The following is an 18,861-nucleotide window of genomic DNA, read 5'->3' on the forward strand; positions in this document are numbered from 1 at the left end:
GAGGCTTAGTGTGGGAAGGAAGGCCCAGAGCAAAGAGGCAAGCTAGAGCAGGCACTGGACACCAAACCTACACGTTCCTAAATCTGTGGCAGGACTCCCCTCCGGCCTGAGCCTCCTCCAGTATCTCGGATACTAAAAGCTCTCCAGCCCTTAGGGGTTGGAGGAGGAAAGTAGGGGGCGGGGACTGCAAAGTGCTCTAACTATAATGGGGACTGAGAAAGGATCCTGGCACACATATTTTTTTTAAAACCAGTAGGCCTAACGCTGGTGCCCCCTCCCCCTCCCCCACTTCTCAAGCTTCAACCTCAGCCACACCCACATGCTAAGGACCGTCCGGGAGCGGGGTTGGGGTGGGGGTGGGGGGTTGGGAGGGGGCGTGTGTGCGCGCGCGTGCGTGCTCGTGCATCCGAGAGGCAGAGACAGAGACAGAGACTGAGACAAAAAGAGACCGGCAGAGAGAAAGAGAGAGAGAGAGAATGCGCGCCAGAGAGAGAGAGAGAGAGAGGGAGGGAGAAGGAAGAAAGAGACAAGGACAGAAAAAGGGAGGGAGGGAGGGAGGGAGGGAAGGAGTGAGAGACACAGGGAGAGAAAGGAGGAAACAGAGCTATCGGCCTCGGTGAGGAAAACTACTGAAGAAAGAACGCAGGGAGCTCCTGCAGGAAGACTCAGGGAGAAGATCCCAGAACTTACCCTAAGACCGTTGAGGGAGTGGGGGAGTGTCTTTGCAGGGCCTGGTTTTGGGGTCATCAGGCAGTAACGGTTACTGCATAGGCGTTGTCACTGAGCCAAAGCCATTGAACCCGCCTTGGGTGGCTGGAGACCAAGCTTAAGACACCCCACAACTATGACATTCAGAATGGTGAGGGGAGCCTAGGGCTGCAGACAAGGGAAGGAGGGGCACGTGAGGGCTGGGTCCCTGCCTCCCCCACCCCCTCCGCTGTCACTCATTACCCCAACAGTCGCCCAGGGGGCGGGCCCCGGAGAGGTGGGGTTGGGGGGAGGGTAATCTTGGCAGGCGCCTGCTGCATGGCGTAGGTAGGGACTGTTGAGGGGGGGCGGACGCTGGGGGGTTGAACACGAGTGGGAAGCGAAGAGAGACACGGGGAGGGGGAGGGGACCGGGAACCATTTGAATGAGAGGAGGGGATCACGGGTAGAGTGGGCTCCAGGAGGTAGGGCGGGCACGGGTGTGACGGGGGGGGGTGGGTGGGAAGGGGGAGAAGACTCTTGGGCCAGGTAAGAGAAGCAGGTGCGTAGATCTATTTTTTGTGGGTTTGGTGTACTCGGCCATTCCGTGGAGAGGGGGTGCCGCCTTTCCCGAGGGCGGGCTTCAAAGCTCCAGAGGCTATCTTTTCCTCCTCAACTAACGGGGCCCCGGGCGGGGGCTCAAGCTCCATCCCCAACGACTACGCTCCACTCCGCAATTTCCAGGCGGCCACTGGGCTGGGAGTCTCGCGCCGGGGGCCGGCGCTGTCTCGCGAGCCCCCTCCACGAGCCAGCCAATGGGGTTGGTTGCTGGCGCCGCCCGCCCGCCTGGTGCAGAGCGCTGGGCGCTGTGAGCGGCGCTGCCATTTAAAGGGGCCGCGACCCCTGTCCCGGCTGCTAGGGAGGGAGGTGGAGAAGGAGCGCGGGGCCGTCGCTGTCTGCAGTTCTAGGCTTGTAGCCGTTACACTAACCCTGCCGCAGGTAGGGGTCGGGCCTGATCAAGCCGAACCGAACCTGCAGGCGGGATCTCGCAGTAGCCAGGAAGGGGGGGGGTCTAAGGAGAGATCGTAGCTCCAAAATGTCTTCCTGTAAATGCCTGAGGTGGGGGGTGGGCAACAGGAGGAGGACGACTAGGGGAGCAATAGGAAGGGGGGACGGGGCTGAGGAAGTGGGCGACCCTGAAAGGTAACTGGGGGGAGGGGTTAGGAAGGGTAGTTTGTGGGGGCGAAGGAAGGGCTGAGGGAGGACCTTGCAACGCGGGGAGGGGGGGGTGGGGCCAGACAGGGTGGGTAAAGACTGGGGAGCTGGGGGGCTCCAGGAGAGAGGGGAGGGGATAGGAACTGAGACCGCGGGGGTGGGAAAGGCTCTTGGTGGCAACGGCCCTAGGAGACTCTGAGGGGGCGTTCAGCCCGAGTTGGGGGGGGTGAAAGGTAAGGGGGGAGGGGAACTGGGAGTTGCAGTGGGGTGGCGGGGGCAGGCGGGAGGGTGGAACGACGGACTGCCTGGCGAGTGTGGGCACAGGGCCAGGGCGGGGAACGCCTCTCCCCACAGGGGGCGCTGTACGGGGGGGGGGGGGAAGTGGTCATTCGGACCAAAGCCGGTGGAAATGCTTGTCGGTTGTGGTGGGGGCTGTTCAGGAGAAATCCAAGTGGATGATGGGGTGTGTCCCAGAACCTATATAAGAAGGAATTCTGGCGAAGACCACCTCTTCTGCCCCCTCTTCTACCCCTAATCTACAGCCCATATCCAGTCATCCTCATGGACCCCAGTGATTTCCCCAGTCCGTTTGACCCATTGACCCTGCCAGAGAAGCCCCTGGCTGGAGACCTTCCAGTAGACATGGAATTTGGAGAGGACCTACTGGAATCCCAGACTGCCCCAACTCGAGGATGGGCACCCCCTGGCCCTTCTCCATCCTCAGGAGCCCTGGACCTGCTTGATACCCCTGCTGGCCTGGAAAAAGACCCTGGAGTCCTGGATGGAGCCACTGAGCTGCTGGGGCTGGGGGGGCTGCTCTATAAAGCCCCCTCCCCCCCAGAGGTGGACCATGGTCCTGAGGGGACCCTTGCATGGGATGCAGGAGATCAGACCCTAGAGCCTGGACCAGGGGGCCAGACCCCTGAGGTGGTACCACCTGAGCCAGGGGCTGGGGCAAATCCCTCTTCACCGGAGGGGCTACTAGAGCCGTTGGCTCCAGATTCGCCGATAACACTGCAGTCCCCCCATATTGAAGAGGAGGAGACCACCAACATAGCTACAGGGAGAAGGGGCTCCCCTGGGCAGGAGGAGGAGCTTCCCCAAGGGCAGCCACAGAGCCCAAATGGTCCCCCCAGCCCTTCAGTGGGAGAGACTCTGGGGGATGGAATCAACAGTTCTCAGACCAAACCTGGGGGCCCTAGCCCTCCTGCACACCCTTCCTTGCCAGGTAGGTTGCCTAATCAGCTGGAGAGTCCAGGATGGCGAGAGGGTAGGGGTAAGGAGGGGTGGTTGTGTGTTTGGGGAAGACGTAGGGGAGGAGGAGGGGGTTGGTGGAGAGATGAGAGTAGGGAGGTATAGAGAAGGAGTTGGGAGTTTGGAAGGGAGGAGTTGGGGGGTGTGGCGAAGATGAAGGAAAGTAGGGGTAGGGAGGCAGCTCAGTGGCTGTGGGAGAGGAATAGGGGTGAGGTTTCAGGGGGTGGGTTGGGAAGAGTGGATTTGTTGGGGGAGGTTCCCTTTTTCTTACCCCAGTGGGCTGTTGGTGCCCGGGTCCTTCCTTCAGAATTTGGAGAGGATGCCGGGCTTCTTGGTGCTAAGATGTTTCCAGCTATTTTGTTCCAGAAGAGAGTGGGGTCTCTGGGTTTGATGAATGATAACTGGGTCCTGGAGCCGCCAACAGCATAGTGATTTCGGGGGAATGGTAGAAATGCAGGGCCTGGAATTGTGTCTCTGATAGGGGAGGGACAACCTGGGCCTGAGAGGCTCTCCTTTCTCCCCTGTTCTGCCTCTCCCAGCTTGTGCCCAGGGTCTTGGGGCTTATATAACCACCTGAGTCCAGGGGAACCTATCCACATGTTAATGCTTCCTTTTCCCCTTGCTACCTTTGGGTGGTTGCGTTTGGTTTGGTTAGTGAACTCTTAAGTCCTCTGATGAAAGACGTGTGTTACCTGCATTTCCTTAACTCCCAACGATTGGGACAGAAGCTGGTGGGAAGGCTAGGGTTTTGTTTGTTTGTTTGTTTGTTTGTTTTTAATGGAGAATAGCTGGCCCCCTTAGTGCAGAGCTCGAGGTAACCCTACCAGGGGCCCCAAGAAGCCACAGGCACTTGAGTTTTCCCTTTCAGTTTTGAGTAAGTCCTTCCCCAGGAATGGAGGCGGAGGTTGGGCCAGGGAGGGGGCGGTGAGGGCAAGCGCAAGATTTAGGCTGTTTTATGCTTCCTTTGCAGGAGATGGCCTGACTGGGAAGGCGAGTGAGAAGCCGCCTGAGAGGGTGAGGGGGGAGGGGATTGGAAGGAGTCTGGTTCCCCCTATAGCTCTGGGAAGGACGGACCCTTCATTTTCCCTCCCAGATGTTGTTCTGTGGAGGGTGTGTGTGAGGAGAGTTAGGAGGAGGGAGGGAGCTCTTGTGTCTCCTGCTTCTTAAGGAGAAAGTCCAGCCCCCTTTTTTTCCCTCCTCCTAAGGGCTGGGCCAAGGGTCCCTACTCTCCCTTCCCCCTCCTGTCTCTGTACTCCCCCCCCACACACCCTGCACTAGTGCGGCAGGCCCTTTAGCCTGCCCCTGGTGTCAGCTTTCCTCCCTTCCCTGTTTCCAAGGTACAGAAGAGAAGCGAGCGCGTTAGAAGAGTAGAGCCTCCCAAACCTGAGGTTGTGGATTCCACTGAGAGCAGTGAGTAGGACTTGAGGAAGTGTGACCGAGTGGGATGTGGCGGGCCACGGATCAACCGGCTCCCGCAGAGCTGCGCCCCGCAGAGTGTGAAGTGCCTATCTCTGCTGTGGGTTGGCATGGGAACCAGGGGCAGTGGGGGAAATGGAAAACAACAGCAGTGAGAAAGGAGTTTCCTGTTTCAGCTGTGCCATCCCTGTCCTGAGTCTTCTCACTTGGAGCCCTCCCTAGGAGATTATGGAGTGACTAAGGGGGAGTGACACCAGGGGCTTAAGATACCAGTGTACTGGGGGTGGGGGTGGAAAGGCAGGAACCAGGGGGAAGGGTTCCCCCCTCCCCCCCGGGGGGGGGGAATCCAGTATCTGCTGAGCTCCCTGTGCCGTCAGAGGATGGCTGGAGACTAGGTCCGGTCCAGTAGCCTCTGCTCACTGCCCCTCTCCCCACGTCCTCAGTTCCAGTGTCAGATGAGGATTCTGATGCCATGGTAGATGACCCCAATGATGAGGACTTTGTGCCATTCCGGCCCCGGCGGTCCCCTCGCATGTCCCTCCGCTCGAGCGTGGCCCAAAGGGCCGGGCGCTCTGCAGTCGGCGCCAAGATGACCTGTGCGCATTGCCGGACGCCACTGCAGAAGGGGCAGACTGCCTACCAGCGCAAGGGGCTGCCCCAGCTCTTCTGCTCTTCGTCCTGTCTCACCACTTTCTCTAAGAAGCCTTCGGGCAAAAAGACCTGTACCTTCTGCAAGAAGTACGTGAAGGTTCCCCAGGTGCGGGGAGGGCAGGGAGCAGGCCCGGGAATAATGGCTGAGACAGGGACTGTGTTGGCAAGAACGTAGCCGAGCGGGCCTGGCAGTGAGGCAGGTGAGGGAGGGGGCCCGTGTTCATTGGTCCCCGAGGAGAGGGGGTGGGAGCTGGCGAAAGGAGAGGGTAGTGCCGGGTGAATATCCAAACCCGTCCCCCCCCACCCCCCTCCAGGGAGATCTGGAACACCAAGGACTCGGTTGTGGCCCAGACTGGTTCAGGAGGCTCCTTCCATGAGTTCTGCACGTCCGTCTGTCTCTCCCTGTACGAGGCCCAGCAGCAGCGCCCAATCCCCCAGTCCGGGGATCCCGCCGATGCCACTCGCTGCAGCATATGCCAGAAGACCGGAGAGGTGAGGAAGCTCGATGGGGGCCAGATTTGCAGAGCCTGGCCAGCCCGGAGCTGCCCCTGCGCTCCTGGGGCTGCAGGGGCCAGGCCCTGTGGAAGAGGGGAGTGGGGAAGGAGAGGCAGCCATCGTGAGGGAGCGTATTCAAGGATAGAGCTTCTCCAGGATGTATGCAGCCGGCCTTCCTTGCCTCCCGGGACCTCACCATCAAGTCGGCAGCCCGATGTGCAGGTTGGGGGGTCCCCGGGCCCACTGTCCGCTGTGAAGGTCTAGGGTGAGGCGGGGCGGGCTGTCCTTGCTCCGGGGTGGGTGGTGGTGCCCAGGCCCTGGCTCAGGGTGTGCGTGTGTGTCACGGCAGGTCCTGCACGAGGTCAGCAACGGCAGCGTGGTGCACCGGCTCTGCAGTGATTCGTGCTTCTCCAAATTCCGGGCCAACAAGGGACTGAAAACCAACTGTTGTGACCAGTGCGGGGCTTACATCTACACCAAGACCGGGAGCCCCGGCCCTGAGCTCCTCTTCCACGAGGGCCAACAAAAGCGGTTCTGCAACACAACCTGCTTGGGGGCGTACAAGAAGGTGGGGCCGAGGGAGTAGTGCATTAGAGGGCTGTGGAAGGGGGTTGCGGTTCCTGGGTGACGAATAAAGGTGCCTGACGGGGTCGAGGGTTGGGAGGAATAAAGCGAATAAAGGGGGTTTCAATTGTATCTGTTATGTTTTATTTTTGAAGCTGGCTGGCGGATACACAGGTCTTTGTTATATCATCATCTATACTTTTTTTGTATGCCTGAAACCTTTCATGTTTTAAAAAATTTAACAAATAAAAATGAAGGGACAAATCCAGCCTCAGCCTCTCCTTCCCCATCCTCACAGAAAAACACACGTGTGTACCCCTGTGTCTGGTGCAAGACCCTGTGTAAGAACTTTGAGATGCTATCACATGTGGATCGTAATGGCAAGACCAGCTTGTTCTGTTCCCTGTGCTGTACCACCTCTTACAAAGTGAAGCAGGCAGGGCTCACTGGTAGGTGCAAAGCCCTCTTCTCTGAGACCCCTGCTGGCCTTCCTTCTACCTCCCGTACTCCCCTCTTCTAAAGTAATCCCTGCCGCCCGACCTCAGCCCCGGCTACATCTTTCCATCTTCCCATGGGTTTCCTGTTCCGTCTCTGCACTGCCTTACACCTTCTCTGTGCTCTCTCTCTCTCTCTCTCTCTCTCTCTCTCTCTCTCTCTTTCTTTCTCTCTCTTTCTCTCTCTGTCTCTCTCGGTCTCTCTCGGTCTCTCTCGGTCTCTCTCGGTCTCTTTCTCTCTCTCTCCCTTTCTCTCTGTGCCCCAGGCCCTCCCCGACCCTGCAGCTTCTGCCGCCGCAGCCTCTCTGACCCCTGTTACTACAACAAGGTTGATCGCACAGTCTACCAATTCTGCAGCCCCAGCTGCTGGACCAAGTTCCAGGTACTCCAAACCCTGGACCAGGGATTAAAGAAGGGTGTGGTGACAGAGAGAGGGTACGAGAGTTGGGGTAGGTAGGCCCCGGGCCCCCGAGCCAAGAACGAGCCCGACTCCCCCCAGCCCCCCACCACTGCCGCCGCCACGCACCTCCCTTACTTGTCTTCCTTCCCTTCAGCGCACAAGCCCTGAGGGGGGCATTCACCTGAGCTGTCACTACTGCCACAGCCTCTTCAGTGGCAAGCCTGAGGTCTTGGACTGGCAGGTAAGACCCCCGCGCCCCACCGCCGCCCTGCCACAGGACCCCGGCCGGCCGGATGGCCGCCTCAAGGGCTCCGGCCACGGCCGGATGTCACAGCTCTGTCCTCCCCCACCCTGTGCCCTCATCTCAGGACCAGGTGTTCCAGTTCTGCTGCCGGGACTGCTGTGAGGACTTCAAGCGGCTTCGCGGGGTGGTGTCCCAGTGTGAGCACTGCCGGCAAGAGAAGCTCCTGCATGAGAAACTTCGATTCAGCGGGGTGGAGAAGAGCTTCTGCAGCGAAGGTGAGGAGGCGGCGACGGGGCAGGAGGCCCTGTACCTCGCAGCCCCCGAGGGGCTGGCAGGGAAGGGAGGAGGGCTCGCAGTGGGGCCTGCGGGCCGAGGGCCTCCGGCTCCTCCCTTCCGTGCATCCGTGCATCCCAAGGCTTCAGGCCCCAGAGGCTGTTGGGGCTTTTACTCGGACCCCCTTGGAAAGGTCGGCTCTTGCCGCCCCCCGTGGCCATGTCTGTGTTCCTGGACTCTTCCCTCTTGCCCTCTCCCCAGGCTGTGTGCTGCTCTACAAACAGGACTTCACCAAGAAGCTGGGGTTGTGCTGTATCACTTGTACGTACTGCTCCCAGACCTGCCAGCGTGGGGTCACCGAGCAGCTGGACGGCAGCACCTGGGACTTCTGCAGCGAGGACTGCAAGAGCAAGTACCTGCTGTGGTACTGCAAGGTGAGGGGTGCAGCGCATCCGGGAGGGGGAGGGGAGGCAGCACAGAGGGCTTCTCCCGGGGGCGGGGGGCCGGGGGGCAAAGGGCCCAGCACGTTTGTAGGGAGGCGGGGCTGACCATCCTGTCGACACCCTCAGGCTGCCCGGTGCCACGCCTGTAAGCGCCAGGGGAAGCTGCTGGAGACCATCCACTGGCGCGGGCAGATCCGTCATTTCTGCAACCAGCAGTGTCTATTGCGCTTTTATAGCCAGCAGAACCAACCCAACCTGGATACCCAGAGTGGGCCTGAGAGCCTCCTGAACAGTGAGTCCCGGGCTGGGGGTGGGGGTGGGGGTGGCTACTCCGGTAGAACCGGCCCAGACTCTTCTCTCCCTGGGCCCAGCCCCTCTCTTCTCCCGCTCTGGCTTTCACCTCATCCTTGGCCAGAGCCCCTGGTGCCGTGTTCCCTTGCAGCCTCTGGACCGTGTGGGTACTAGGGGGAGCCTTGTTTAAAGGTTCTGAGAGTTTGAGTCTCCTGCGTCTGTATCGAGGACGTGTTTTTAGGGAATAGGCACCAACCCAGGTGGGATGGGGCCTGTGGGGGCTGTGGTTAGCGTTCTTTTCTTTTTTTTTAATTTATTAGTTTATTTATTTGATTGAGAGAGAACGCACACGAGCAGAGGTGAGGGACAAAGGGAGAGGGAGAAGCAGACGCCCCACTGAGCTGGGAGCCCGATGTGGGACTCGATCCCAGGCCCCTGGGAGACCACGACCCGAGCTAAAGCAGATGCTTAACTGACTGAGCCACCCAGGTGCCCCTGTGTTTAGTTTTCTGAGAGACGGAAGTGTCAGCATAAGCCCTACCTTTAGTGAGACTGAAGACTATTGTTTCTAGAATGTTATCTTAGCCCCTCCACTGCTTCAGGGGGTCCCAGGCTTCTGAGGGCCATCTGCACGGAAGGTCTCAAAATGTGGGTTCCCCAAGAATTTCTGATCTTCTTGGCAGCCAGGAGCCAAGAATCTTCTTGGCCCCTGTCACTGGGGCCTAGAGAAGACTAGATCTGGGGTGGCGAGGAGGGGAGAGTCTAGGTATCCCATTTGCATTTAGCGCACCTCTTAACGGAGCTCTCCTGGGACGGGGACGAGGAAAATGGAAGAGCAGGTTCCTCAGATGAGAGCATTCACTTGTTTTGATCTCTAGGTCAGTCTCCTGAGTCAAAGCCCCAGACACCGTCTCAAACCAAAGTGGAGAACAGCAATACAGTGAAGACCCCAGAGGAAAATGGGAATCTGGGCAAGGTCAGGGCTGAAGCTGAGGGGGTGGATGGCCTCAGAAGGGGGTCTGGTAAGTTGGCGGCCTTAACGTTCCTTCGTCTCTGCAGATCCCTGCAAAGACCCGATCGGCTCCCACCGCTTCCACCCCGCCTCCACCCCCACCGCCCCCAGCAACACCCCGCAAAAACAAAGCTGCCATGTGTAAACCACTGATGCAGAATCGGGGGGTCTCCTGTAAGGTGGAGATGAAGTCCAAAGGGAGCCAAACAGGTGAGCCAGGGTACCTAGACATCCCAGCCCTGTGCTTGGGAGCTGGACCAGGGGTTTTTTTAGGCGGCAGAGGTATCATGCATCTGGTGGTCCTGGAACCATAGAGTTGTCTCTCAGCCTTTGGTGCAAGGGCAGGTTTGTGACACTGAGCATGCGTTAGAGCCTTCGGTGGTGACGAGCGAGTGGCCCCGGGCTGGATGTGACCGATCTAGCGGGGGCTCTGAGAAGACCCCTTTCTCGTTGGCAGAAGAGTGGAAGCCACAGGTGATCGTGCTGCCCATCCCAGTGCCCATCTTTGTGCCAGTGCCTATGCATCTGTACTGCCAGAAAGTTCCGGTGCCTTTCTCCATGCCCATCCCGGTGAGTTTCCCAGCCCTTCCTGCCGCAGTCTCCTCTACCCTCTCAGGACTGAGACACCCCCCCTGCCCCCCCCACCTCCCTCTCACCAGCCGTCCCTCTTCCTCGCTGCTGCGCTTCTTGGTGTCTAGCTGGGATTTGTGCCTCCAGGTGCCTGTGCCCATGTTCCTGCCCACCACCTTGGAGAGCACAGACAAGATTGTGGAGACCATTGAGGAGCTGAAGGTGAAGATCCCTTCCAACCCCTTGGAAGCCGACATCCTGGCTATGGCAGAAATGATTGCAGAGGCTGAGGAGTTAGACAAGGCCTCATCTGACCTTTGTGGTATGCCATGGACAGCGGTGTTGAGGGACACAGGGTGCGACCTGTCTGTCTCGGCCTCAGGGGGCGGAGCGTGGTGACCTTGGTGCCTCAGCAGGACTGGGGAGTAGCTGGGGTCGGCCCCTGAGGGCCCGTGAGGGCGCTAGGCAGGAGCTGCAGTGACCAAGCCCCCTTCTCTGCCTCCCAGATCTTGTGAGCAACCAGAGTGCAGAGGGGCTTCTGGAAGACTGTGACCTGTTCGGGCCAGCAAGAGATGACGTCCTGGCCATGGCCGTCAAGATGGCCAATGTCCTGGATGAGCCCGGGCAAGATTTGGAGGCCGACTTCCCCAAGAGTGAGTAGGATGTGAAGCGTGTCCAGGGAGTACAGGAGCCATTGAGGAGCTGAAGGTGCCATCAGGGGAGGAGTGACCCTCATGACCTAAGCATGACCCTAACCAGTGCTCCTTGTGACCCCATGACAGAAGGCTCACGCAGGGACCAGTGCCAGAGATACTGGGACAGGCACGCTATTTTACAGTTGTGTCTTGCTTGTTTTTCTAATCGTGGCAAAACACATGACCTGAGATTTACCATCTTACCCACGTTTAAGTACGCAGTTCCGTGGTGTTACGAACATTCGCATCGTTGTGAGTTTTGGTGTCTGTGTGCCTCTGAGTGTGTTCCTGGTATAGCTTTGCTGGTTCCTGTTGCGTACGGTGAAGCTGTGTGGGAGGCTCATCTCCGGGCAAGTGGGCAAGTAGGAGGCGAAGGGTGGGAGCACTACCAGGTTGAGATCTTAAAACCTTGATTTCTTCTTCCTTTCCACTCTTAACAGATCCTTTGGACATTAACCCCAGTGTAGACTTCCTCTTTGATTGCGGCCTGGTAGGACCCGAGGACGTGTCTGCTGAACAAGACCTTCCCCGCACCATGAGGAAGGTGAGGGCTGGGGTGCTGAATCCACAGCAGAGGGAGGGGGCCCAGAGAACTCGGGGAAGGCTCTCGTAGCCAAGCCAGCAGCCTTAGCGTGACGTCCCTTGCCCTCTTTTCTCTACCATTGTGAGTGCCGAGAAACAGCCAGATTTTTCTCTCCCCGGTTCATGAGCTCGTCAGGGCTGTTTCTGGGGCTCTGTGCTCTGGAAGCTTGCCGTGTTCTGATGTCAGTCCCCTCGTTCCGCGGTGGTCAACACTATCCCAACTAGCTTCCATGGTGCCCCTGGCCTTGCCCCAGCCACGCCTCTCCTTTCTCTCCCCCTCCAGGGTCAAAAGCGGCTGGTGCTTTCCGAGAGCTGTTCCCGGGACTCCATGAGCAGCCAGCCTAGCTGTACTGGGCTTAACTATTCATACGGTGTCAATGCTTGGAAGTGCTGGGTGCAGTCAAAATACGCCAATGGAGAAACGAGCAAGGGGGATGAGCTGCGTTTTGGCCGTAAGTGGGGGGGGGCGGGGAGGAGGGTACCCTATAGGGAGGAGAGTGGGGAGAGGGAGAGGAGGAGGAAGGGGGCCGGGGCTGTGATCCGGCCGAGGACATGAGGGTGTCTAGGACTGATAAGGCTGTGGTCACCGAAGGGTATCCTGTGAAGATGGGGAGGGGCTGCCTAGGTTTCATGGCTGAGGGCTTTTTTTTTTTTTTTTTTTTTGCTGCAATGGGTGGGTTTGTGTTGGAGCTGGATGCGACTGAGGGATGGAGGGATTAACGATGGACTGAAATGAAATTCTCCATGTGGAGCGTTCTTAATCCCATCCACCTCTACTGCATATCCCTGCAGCCAAACCGATGCGCATCAAAGAGGATATCCTGGCCTGCTCAGCCGCCGAACTCAACTATGGCCTGGCCCAGTTTGTGAGAGAAATCACTCGACCCAACGGGGAACGATACGAACCCGACAGTATCTACTATCTGTGTCTTGGCATCCAACAGGTACCCCTTGCACGCTGCCTCACTTGCCATCACCCTCGACAGAGCAGGCAGCGCCCCACCAGAAATGGTCCTGTCCCACTCCCTGTTCCTCACTCTGTCTCCTACCCTGAGCAGGTCTCCTTGGTGATCCTCAGACCCGTTCTAGGAAGGGAAGGATGGGTGGAGCTGGGTTCCTTGAGCGGTGGGGGGATGGTAAGTTCCCACTGGGAGAGGTGGGCTGTACATTCTGTGACGAGACCTCAAGAGTGGTGGGCATCCCTGGGGAAGAGCACCCTGGGTCACATAACCCAGCAGCCATTTCCCACTGCCTTCTCCTTACCAAGGTCGCCATGCCTGGGGCCTTCGGCATCGTGTCTTTCCTCTAGAACCTAGAGTTTAGCTTTTTAATGTGCGTTTGGTTTTCTTTCCTCAGTACCTGCTGGAAAATAACCGAATGGTGAACATCTTCACGGACCTTTACTATCTGACTTTTGTTCAAGAACTCAACAAGTCTCTGAGTACCTGGCAGCCCACGCTCCTCCCCAACAGTAAGGGACAGGGACTTAGCAAGCTTTCTGTCCTTTCCTCTAGTCTTTAAATATGCCGTTCCAAGAGTCCTGGGCTCTTTGGTCTGCCACTCTTCACAAAGGCTCAGAGGGCAGGAGTTATGGACCTGGGGGCCTCAGGGTTCAGAGCTAGAGGAGCCAGGGCCCCCTGTCCTTGAACCTGACTTAGGTCTGACAAGCTGTCTCTGGGTCTGAGAAAGGTGGCGTGGGTTTAGTTGGTAAAAGTGGAAAGAAAAGAAGACATCGTGGGGCTCCCTGAGGTTTACATCTGCCTGCTTGTAACTTGAGGGTGGCGAGAGATGCTCCAAATGCAGGTGGAAACCATAAAAAAAATCCAGTTCAGGGCGCCTGGGTGGCTCAGTCAGTTAGGTGTCTGACTCTTTTTTTTTAAGATTTTATTTACTTATTAAAGGAGGGGGAGGGAGGGAGGGAGGGGAAGAGAATGGGGGGAGGGGCAGAGGGGAGAGAGAGAGAGAGAGAACCAGATTCCCCGCTGAGCAGGGAGCCCACTGCGGGGCTCGATCCCAGGACCCTGGGATCATGACCCGATGCCTAACCGGCTGAGCCACCCAGGCGCACCCCTACCCCCTAGTGAATGACTCTTGACCTCAGCTCAGGTCTTATCTCAGGGTCGTGAGTTCAAGCCCCTCATTGGGCTCCACGCTGGGCGTGCAGTCTACTTAAAAAAAAAAAAAAAACACTCAGTTCCACCATCTACTCTAGCAGAATATGAGGGTTTGATCTGCAGTGGCCACTTCCCTGAACGGGACGGCGTGGGAAATGCTTGTGAGCGGGATATCTGGGGTCAGAGGCGGTCGGGTGTGGGCGGGCGATCACCTCTGACTGGCCTCTCTCCCTTGACCGTTGCAGATACGGTGTTCTCCCGGGTGGAGGAAGAGCACCTCTGGGAGTGTAAGCAGCTGGGGGTCTACTCGCCCTTTGTCCTCCTCAACACCCTCATGTTCTTCAACACTAAGTTTTTTGGGCTACAGACAGCCGAGGAGCACATGCAGCTCTCCTTCACCAACGTGGTGCGGCAGTCCCGCAAGTGTACCACCCCTCGGGGCACCACCAAGGTGGTGAGCATCCGCTACTATGCCCCAGTCCGCCAGAGAAAAGGGCGAGGTACGAGGCTGCCCCCCCTCCTTTATCTTTCCCCCTCTCTGCTCACCCCTTCGGCACCCCGCCATCACCGCCGGCTTGGCCCCCTCTCCTCTGCTTCCCTGCCCTTCCATTCCCGTGTTGGCAGAGCAGGTGCCAACAGCCAGCCCCGCGATCTGCTGGGCAGTGGCTTTTGCATCCATAGGAGGTCACTCGGCTGCCTGTGTCTGACTTTGCTCATTTCAAGGCAATTTCCTTTTCTTAGGTGGGGGCGGACAGGTAGGAAGCCGTTGGGTGTGTTTGGCTGTGCAGGAGAGTTGATGGCGTGGCTGAGAGGCTTTCCCTGGCTCTTTGCTATTGGGTGTGACGGAAGACACACCTTGGTTTCCACTCTGGCCCTGGAGTCCCGTCCCATCTGAGTGCAGTTCCCAAGGTCGCTGCTCTGGACCCGAGCCTCCCCCTGGACTCCTGTCCCCAGGGCCAGGACCATGGCTGTTTCTCTGTCCCAGAAGGCCAGCCCAGCCTTGCAGAGTCAGGCCTGTTTTGTGAGCATGTGTGCATCATTTCTGAGATTATTTCTTCAGGAAATCAATTTGGGGGAGATTATAAAGAGAGGCTTTAGCGGTGAGAACCAGGGAGGCCTGCAGAGTGACCCCCCCACCACAACAGGACGTTTGCTTGGTGTGGGGAGACTGACCGACTCTTCTTCTGCCTTTATTTCTCTACGAGACTGTATTTGGCATCCCGAGGCCTTCTGTGCCCTGGACCGTGCGCTCTTGGAGGTGGTTCATCCCCACTGTGCTTTTTAATGACTCTGGGTCATTTGCCTCCTCCGCAGACACGGGGCCTGGGAAACGGAAGAGAGAAGACGAAGCCCCCATCTTAGAGCAGCGTGAGAACCGCATGAATCCCCTCCGCTGCCCAGTCAAGTTCTATGAATTCTATCTCTCCAAATGGTGAGTTGGAGGGTTTGCAGGAATGACATGAGCATGGAGACCCCAGGGGTCTACTTCGCCCTGGTACTGATCTCTGTCCTTCCCCCACCTCCCCACCCCCCCGCCCCACTCCCTACCATCGCAGTCCCGAAAGCCTCCGGACTCGCAACGATGTCTTCTACCTGCAACCTGAGCGGTCCTGCATCGCGGAGTCCCCTCTCTGGTATTCTGTCATCCCCATGGACCGTAGCGTGTTGGAGAGTATGCTCAATCGCATTCTGGCCGTGCGTGAGATTTACGAGGAGCTGGGTCGTCCTGGGGAGGAAGACCTGGACTGAGCCCGTGTGCTGTCCGTGTCCATCTCTCACACCAATACCTGGCCTGGGGCCGCGTCCCGCAGGGCGCCTGGCCCGGGAACCAATGCTACTCATTCTGAAGGGCCCCGACTGCCCTCCTTCATCCCCTGCCTTCCCTAGGAACCCCTGGCTTTTTACCTTCTTCCATTACCACTTGACGACCCCAGGGTCCCAGTCCTCTCTCCGCAGGGGCTGGGCTCCCAGTGATGGGCAAAACCCAGCGAGGCCACTTTCTTTATGCTTCAGAGTAAACCCCTTCCCTTGGGGCCAGACTCTGGATGGAGTGTTCATAGCTCTGGTGATCCTGTTGGCTTTGGGTTTCCCGACCCATCCCGCATAGGTAAAGCTCCCTGTTCCTAGGTTCGGCCAAGGGAAAAAACCCAGCTGCCTTCTCTGCCCTGCACCCACTCCCTTCTCTACCCTTCCCCGGTATCATGCTAAAGGGTCTTATACGAAAGATCTGAAAGTAATGAGGGGACCATCTACCTACAACACGGAACTTAGATGCTCCTCCCCTCCCATGAAATAACTGGTGGTTGGAACCCCCTCGCCACTCACTGTATTTCCCCTCCCCGTCCCTGCAAGCACCGACCCCTGGTGCTGCACGTTTAAAAACTCCCAAACGCTTTCTTTCCCTCAAAGGCAGAGAATGACTCTAAGTATGGGGAGCTGACTCCTGTCCCCTTGGTTTACGTGTTTGTTTCTCTCTGCCATCTTAGGTTGGCGTGAGCCATGGTGTCAACATGCTTAGCCCCCTTCTGTAACTGCCTCCCTTTAGTTCAATGGACAGAGTTTCCCAAGGCAAAAAAACTACCTTCTGACTTGGACTGGGGCTGGGTTCCCCACTCTTGTTCTTCCCCCATCATAAGAGCTAGGCCAAGCCTGTGGGGGCCCTGGGTCGTGCAGGATGGGCTCTGTGGTCAAAGGATAGGTGAGGAGCTGTGGGCAGGGGTCCCGCCCCCGCTGCCGACATCTCTCTTCCCCATCTTGCTTTTGTAGTTCCAGAAAACTATTAGTGTCCAGCAAAGGGGGTTACCCAGTTCTTTCCCTGTTGGCTTTGCTGTTCCCCAGCCTCCTTTTTGTGTTTTTATAACTGTCACCAGTTTAGCCACTGTTTAAATTGTATATATTGTTCTGAGGCGCCTGGCCTGTCCCTTCAGTGAGCCATGCCCACCCTTGTGTTGTAGTGAGAAGCTGTTGTCACGACTAACCTTCTGTCTCTGGAATTGTTTGTTTCAAATAAAGAATTAAAATTGTCTTTTGCCTTCTCTGGGGGAAGGAGAGCGGTGTCTGGAGCGGTGAGGGTTATAGAGGACTGATGCCGGGCTCTCAAGGGGTAAAGCTCTCAAGGGGTAAAGAAGTGGGCTGTCCCGCCCGGGCTAAAGATCATCTTTACCCGCCTCACTGAAGGAATCCACTAGGAAGACGGTCCTCTTTGTACCAGGTTTCCAAATACTTAAGGGGGGGAAAATCAATTCAAACAGCTATCTGTTAAGGACCTACTATGTTAAGGACGTCAGATTACATGCCTCAGAGAAGAGAAAGATTAATTAGACCCGGCTCCTATTCCCAGCAGGCTCCCAGGCTACAAGGGGAGACAGACCGGTGCACAGTCCTAAGACAGGCAGAATGAAATAAATATATCCAGTACTATGGGAGAGCAGAGGAATGAGGAACTCATTTCCAGTTTATGAGGAAGTGTGTGCGGTGAGTTCACCGAGGGCGATGGCATTTGACCTGGGCCTCAGTAACTGGGAGGGGTTGAGGGCCCCCTGGGCCCAATCAAAGCCACAGGGAAGGGCAGTGCGAGGCTGAGGCTTTCCAGCCAGGGAATGACAGGATCCAATCTGTTCCTTTAGGGAGGAGACCGCCCCCCCCAACAGTATAAAGGATGGGGGGCGGGGGCAGGTAAGAACTGGGGCTGATAGATTCCGTGGGCCTTGATGGGGGCCATGGGGATAAAGAAGGAAGAGGGAGGACGGATTCAGATATTTTGAGGTCAACATCTGTAGGATCTGGGCAAGAGGGAGGAAGTGAGCGTGAATCCCAGGTTTCTAGCCTTGCCGATTGGAGAGTGGTGGTTCTTGGGTTTTTGTTTGTGTTTTTGTTTGTGTTTTGCCTGAGAGTAGGAGTAGGACGGGATTGGTAACAAGTTGAGGTTTCGGTCATGTTGGGCTCGAGAGGCTCCTGAAAGACCTCTGTGCTGGTTGTGCAACAGGGTGGAAAGAACACCCAAACTTGACTTTCTACTCACAGGTCTGCCACTCAAATCTTTTAGAGTCTCACCCTAAAAATGCATTCATATTCTGGGCGCCTGGGTGGCTCAGTTGGTTAAGCGACCACCTTCGGCTCAGGTCATGATCCTGGAGTCCCGGGATCGAGTCCCGCATCGGGCTCCCTGCTCGGCGGGGAGTCTGCTTCGCCCTCTGATCATCCTCCCTCTCATGTGCTCTCTCTCTCTCTCATTCTCTGTCTCTCAAATAAGTAAATAAGATCTTTTAAAAAAATGCATTCATATTCTGCCCTGACTTCCTCACAGACCCATTGCGAAAACCACATGGGAAAATGGGCACGCAAGAGCAGTATCAGGGTGCCTGGGTGGCTTAGTCCATTAAGCATCCCACCTGATTTCGGCTCAGATCATGATCTCGGGGGCATAGGATTGAGCCCCGCATTGGGCTCCACGCTGGGCATGGAGTCTGCTTCTGGTTCTCTCTCCCTCTCCCTCTGCCCATTCCCCACCCTCCCCCCAAAAAGAAAAAGAGCAGTATGGATGCTAGATACTACCATACACACTAGACAGTCGGAAATGTGGGTCTGAGGCTTAGAAGAGAGATGAGGTGTTACTTTTTATTTTGGGGGCTTTATCGAGGTACACTTGACATATAACAGTATAGGGTTTTTTTTTTTTGAAGAATTTTATTTATTTATTTGACAGAGAGAGAGGCAGCGAGAGAGGGAACACAAGCAGGGGGAGTGGGAGAGGGAGAAGCAGGCTCCCCGCCGAGCAGGGAGCCCCATGCCGGGCTCGATCCCAGGACCTGAGCCGAAGGCAGACGCTTAACAACTGAGCCACCCAGGCACTCCGTAACAGTATCGGTTTAAAGGTTATGGCTATGCTGACTTGATAAACTTACATACCGCAAAAGGATCACCACTGCAGTGTTAGCTAACACCTCCAGCCCAGCGCAAATTATCATCTCTTTTTTGAGGGCGAGAACATTTCAGATCTACTCTCTTAGCAACTTTCAAGCGTATAATACAATGTTGCTAACTAGAGTCACCGTGCTGTACACTAGATCCCCAGAACTTATTCATCCTATAATTGGAGATGTTAGAGGCTTTGACCATGCCTCCTCGTTTCCCCCACCGCCAGCCCCTGGAAACCACCATTTTACTCTCTGTTTCTATGAGTTCAGCTTTTTTAGATTCCACATCTAACTGCGATCGTACAGTATTTGTCTTTCTCTCTGACCTCTTTTACTTAGCGTCATGTATGAGATGTCAATTTAGAAGTCATCTGCAAAGAGCTAGCTAGCTGAAGCTCCGGGATTGGACAAGATCACTAAGGGAGAAACTGAATGAAGAGAGAAGAGGACAAAACGAAAAAATGGTACCTCGGAGAGTATCTCCAATTACCCTGTGAAAAGAACAGAGAGGGAAAGACCAGAGAAATAGAAGGAGCCCCAGTCTGC

At 56.8% G+C, this 18,861-nt stretch overlaps 1 protein-coding gene across 4 annotated transcripts; it reads left to right on the plus strand.

Moving 5' to 3' along the window:
* Positions 1–985: 985 nt before the first annotated feature.
* ZMYM3 (zinc finger MYM-type containing 3) lies at positions 986–16,424 on the plus strand. Of its 4 annotated transcripts, none has more exons than XM_028092100.2 (25): positions 986–1,035; positions 2,444–3,129; positions 4,126–4,169; positions 4,493–4,565; positions 5,015–5,309; positions 5,537–5,714; positions 6,067–6,285; positions 6,580–6,730; positions 7,042–7,157; positions 7,330–7,416; positions 7,544–7,694; positions 7,954–8,126; positions 8,262–8,427; positions 9,305–9,402; positions 9,486–9,648; positions 9,896–10,008; positions 10,156–10,330; positions 10,515–10,661; positions 11,144–11,247; positions 11,569–11,737; positions 12,078–12,229; positions 12,642–12,756; positions 13,645–13,899; positions 14,714–14,831; positions 14,956–16,424. In XM_028092100.2, the coding sequence occupies exons 2-25, from the start codon at positions 2,463–2,465 to the stop codon at positions 15,146–15,148; spliced, it is 4,122 nt and encodes a 1,373-aa protein (XP_027947901.2). In that variant the 5' UTR covers positions 986–1,035; positions 2,444–2,462; the 3' UTR covers positions 15,149–16,424. The 4 variants fall into 4 exon arrangements, with proteins under 4 accessions (XP_027947901.2, XP_087884871.1, XP_027947900.2 ...); XM_028092099.2 differs by lacking the exon at positions 986–1,035 and adding an exon at positions 1,312–1,685; XM_028092101.2 differs by lacking the exon at positions 986–1,035 and adding an exon at positions 1,312–1,685 and having other exon boundaries at positions 4,499–4,565.
* Positions 16,425–18,861: the final 2,437 nt, after the last annotated feature.

Source organism: Eumetopias jubatus, unplaced genomic scaffold, assembly GCF_037043125.1.
Source record: "Eumetopias jubatus isolate StellerSeaLion01/CBP00866 unplaced genomic scaffold, mEumJub1_p1.0 scaffold_11, whole genome shotgun sequence".
In the NCBI taxonomy this organism is placed as follows: Eukaryota; Metazoa; Chordata; class Mammalia; order Carnivora; family Otariidae; genus Eumetopias; species Eumetopias jubatus.

Bases quoted from the DNA above. Each gene is read 5' to 3' on its own strand.
- ZMYM3 (XM_028092100.2), top strand. From the start codon at position 2,463: ATGGACCCCAGTGATTTCCCCAGTCCGTTTGACCCATTGACCCTGCCA. The intron at 4,566-5,014 runs GTGAGTAGGACT...CCACGTCCTCAG, and splicing joins TGTGGATTCCACTGAGAGCA to TTCCAGTGTCAGATGAGGAT. The intron at 7,158-7,329 runs GTACTCCAAACC...CCTTCCCTTCAG, and splicing joins GCTGCTGGACCAAGTTCCAG to CGCACAAGCCCTGAGGGGGG.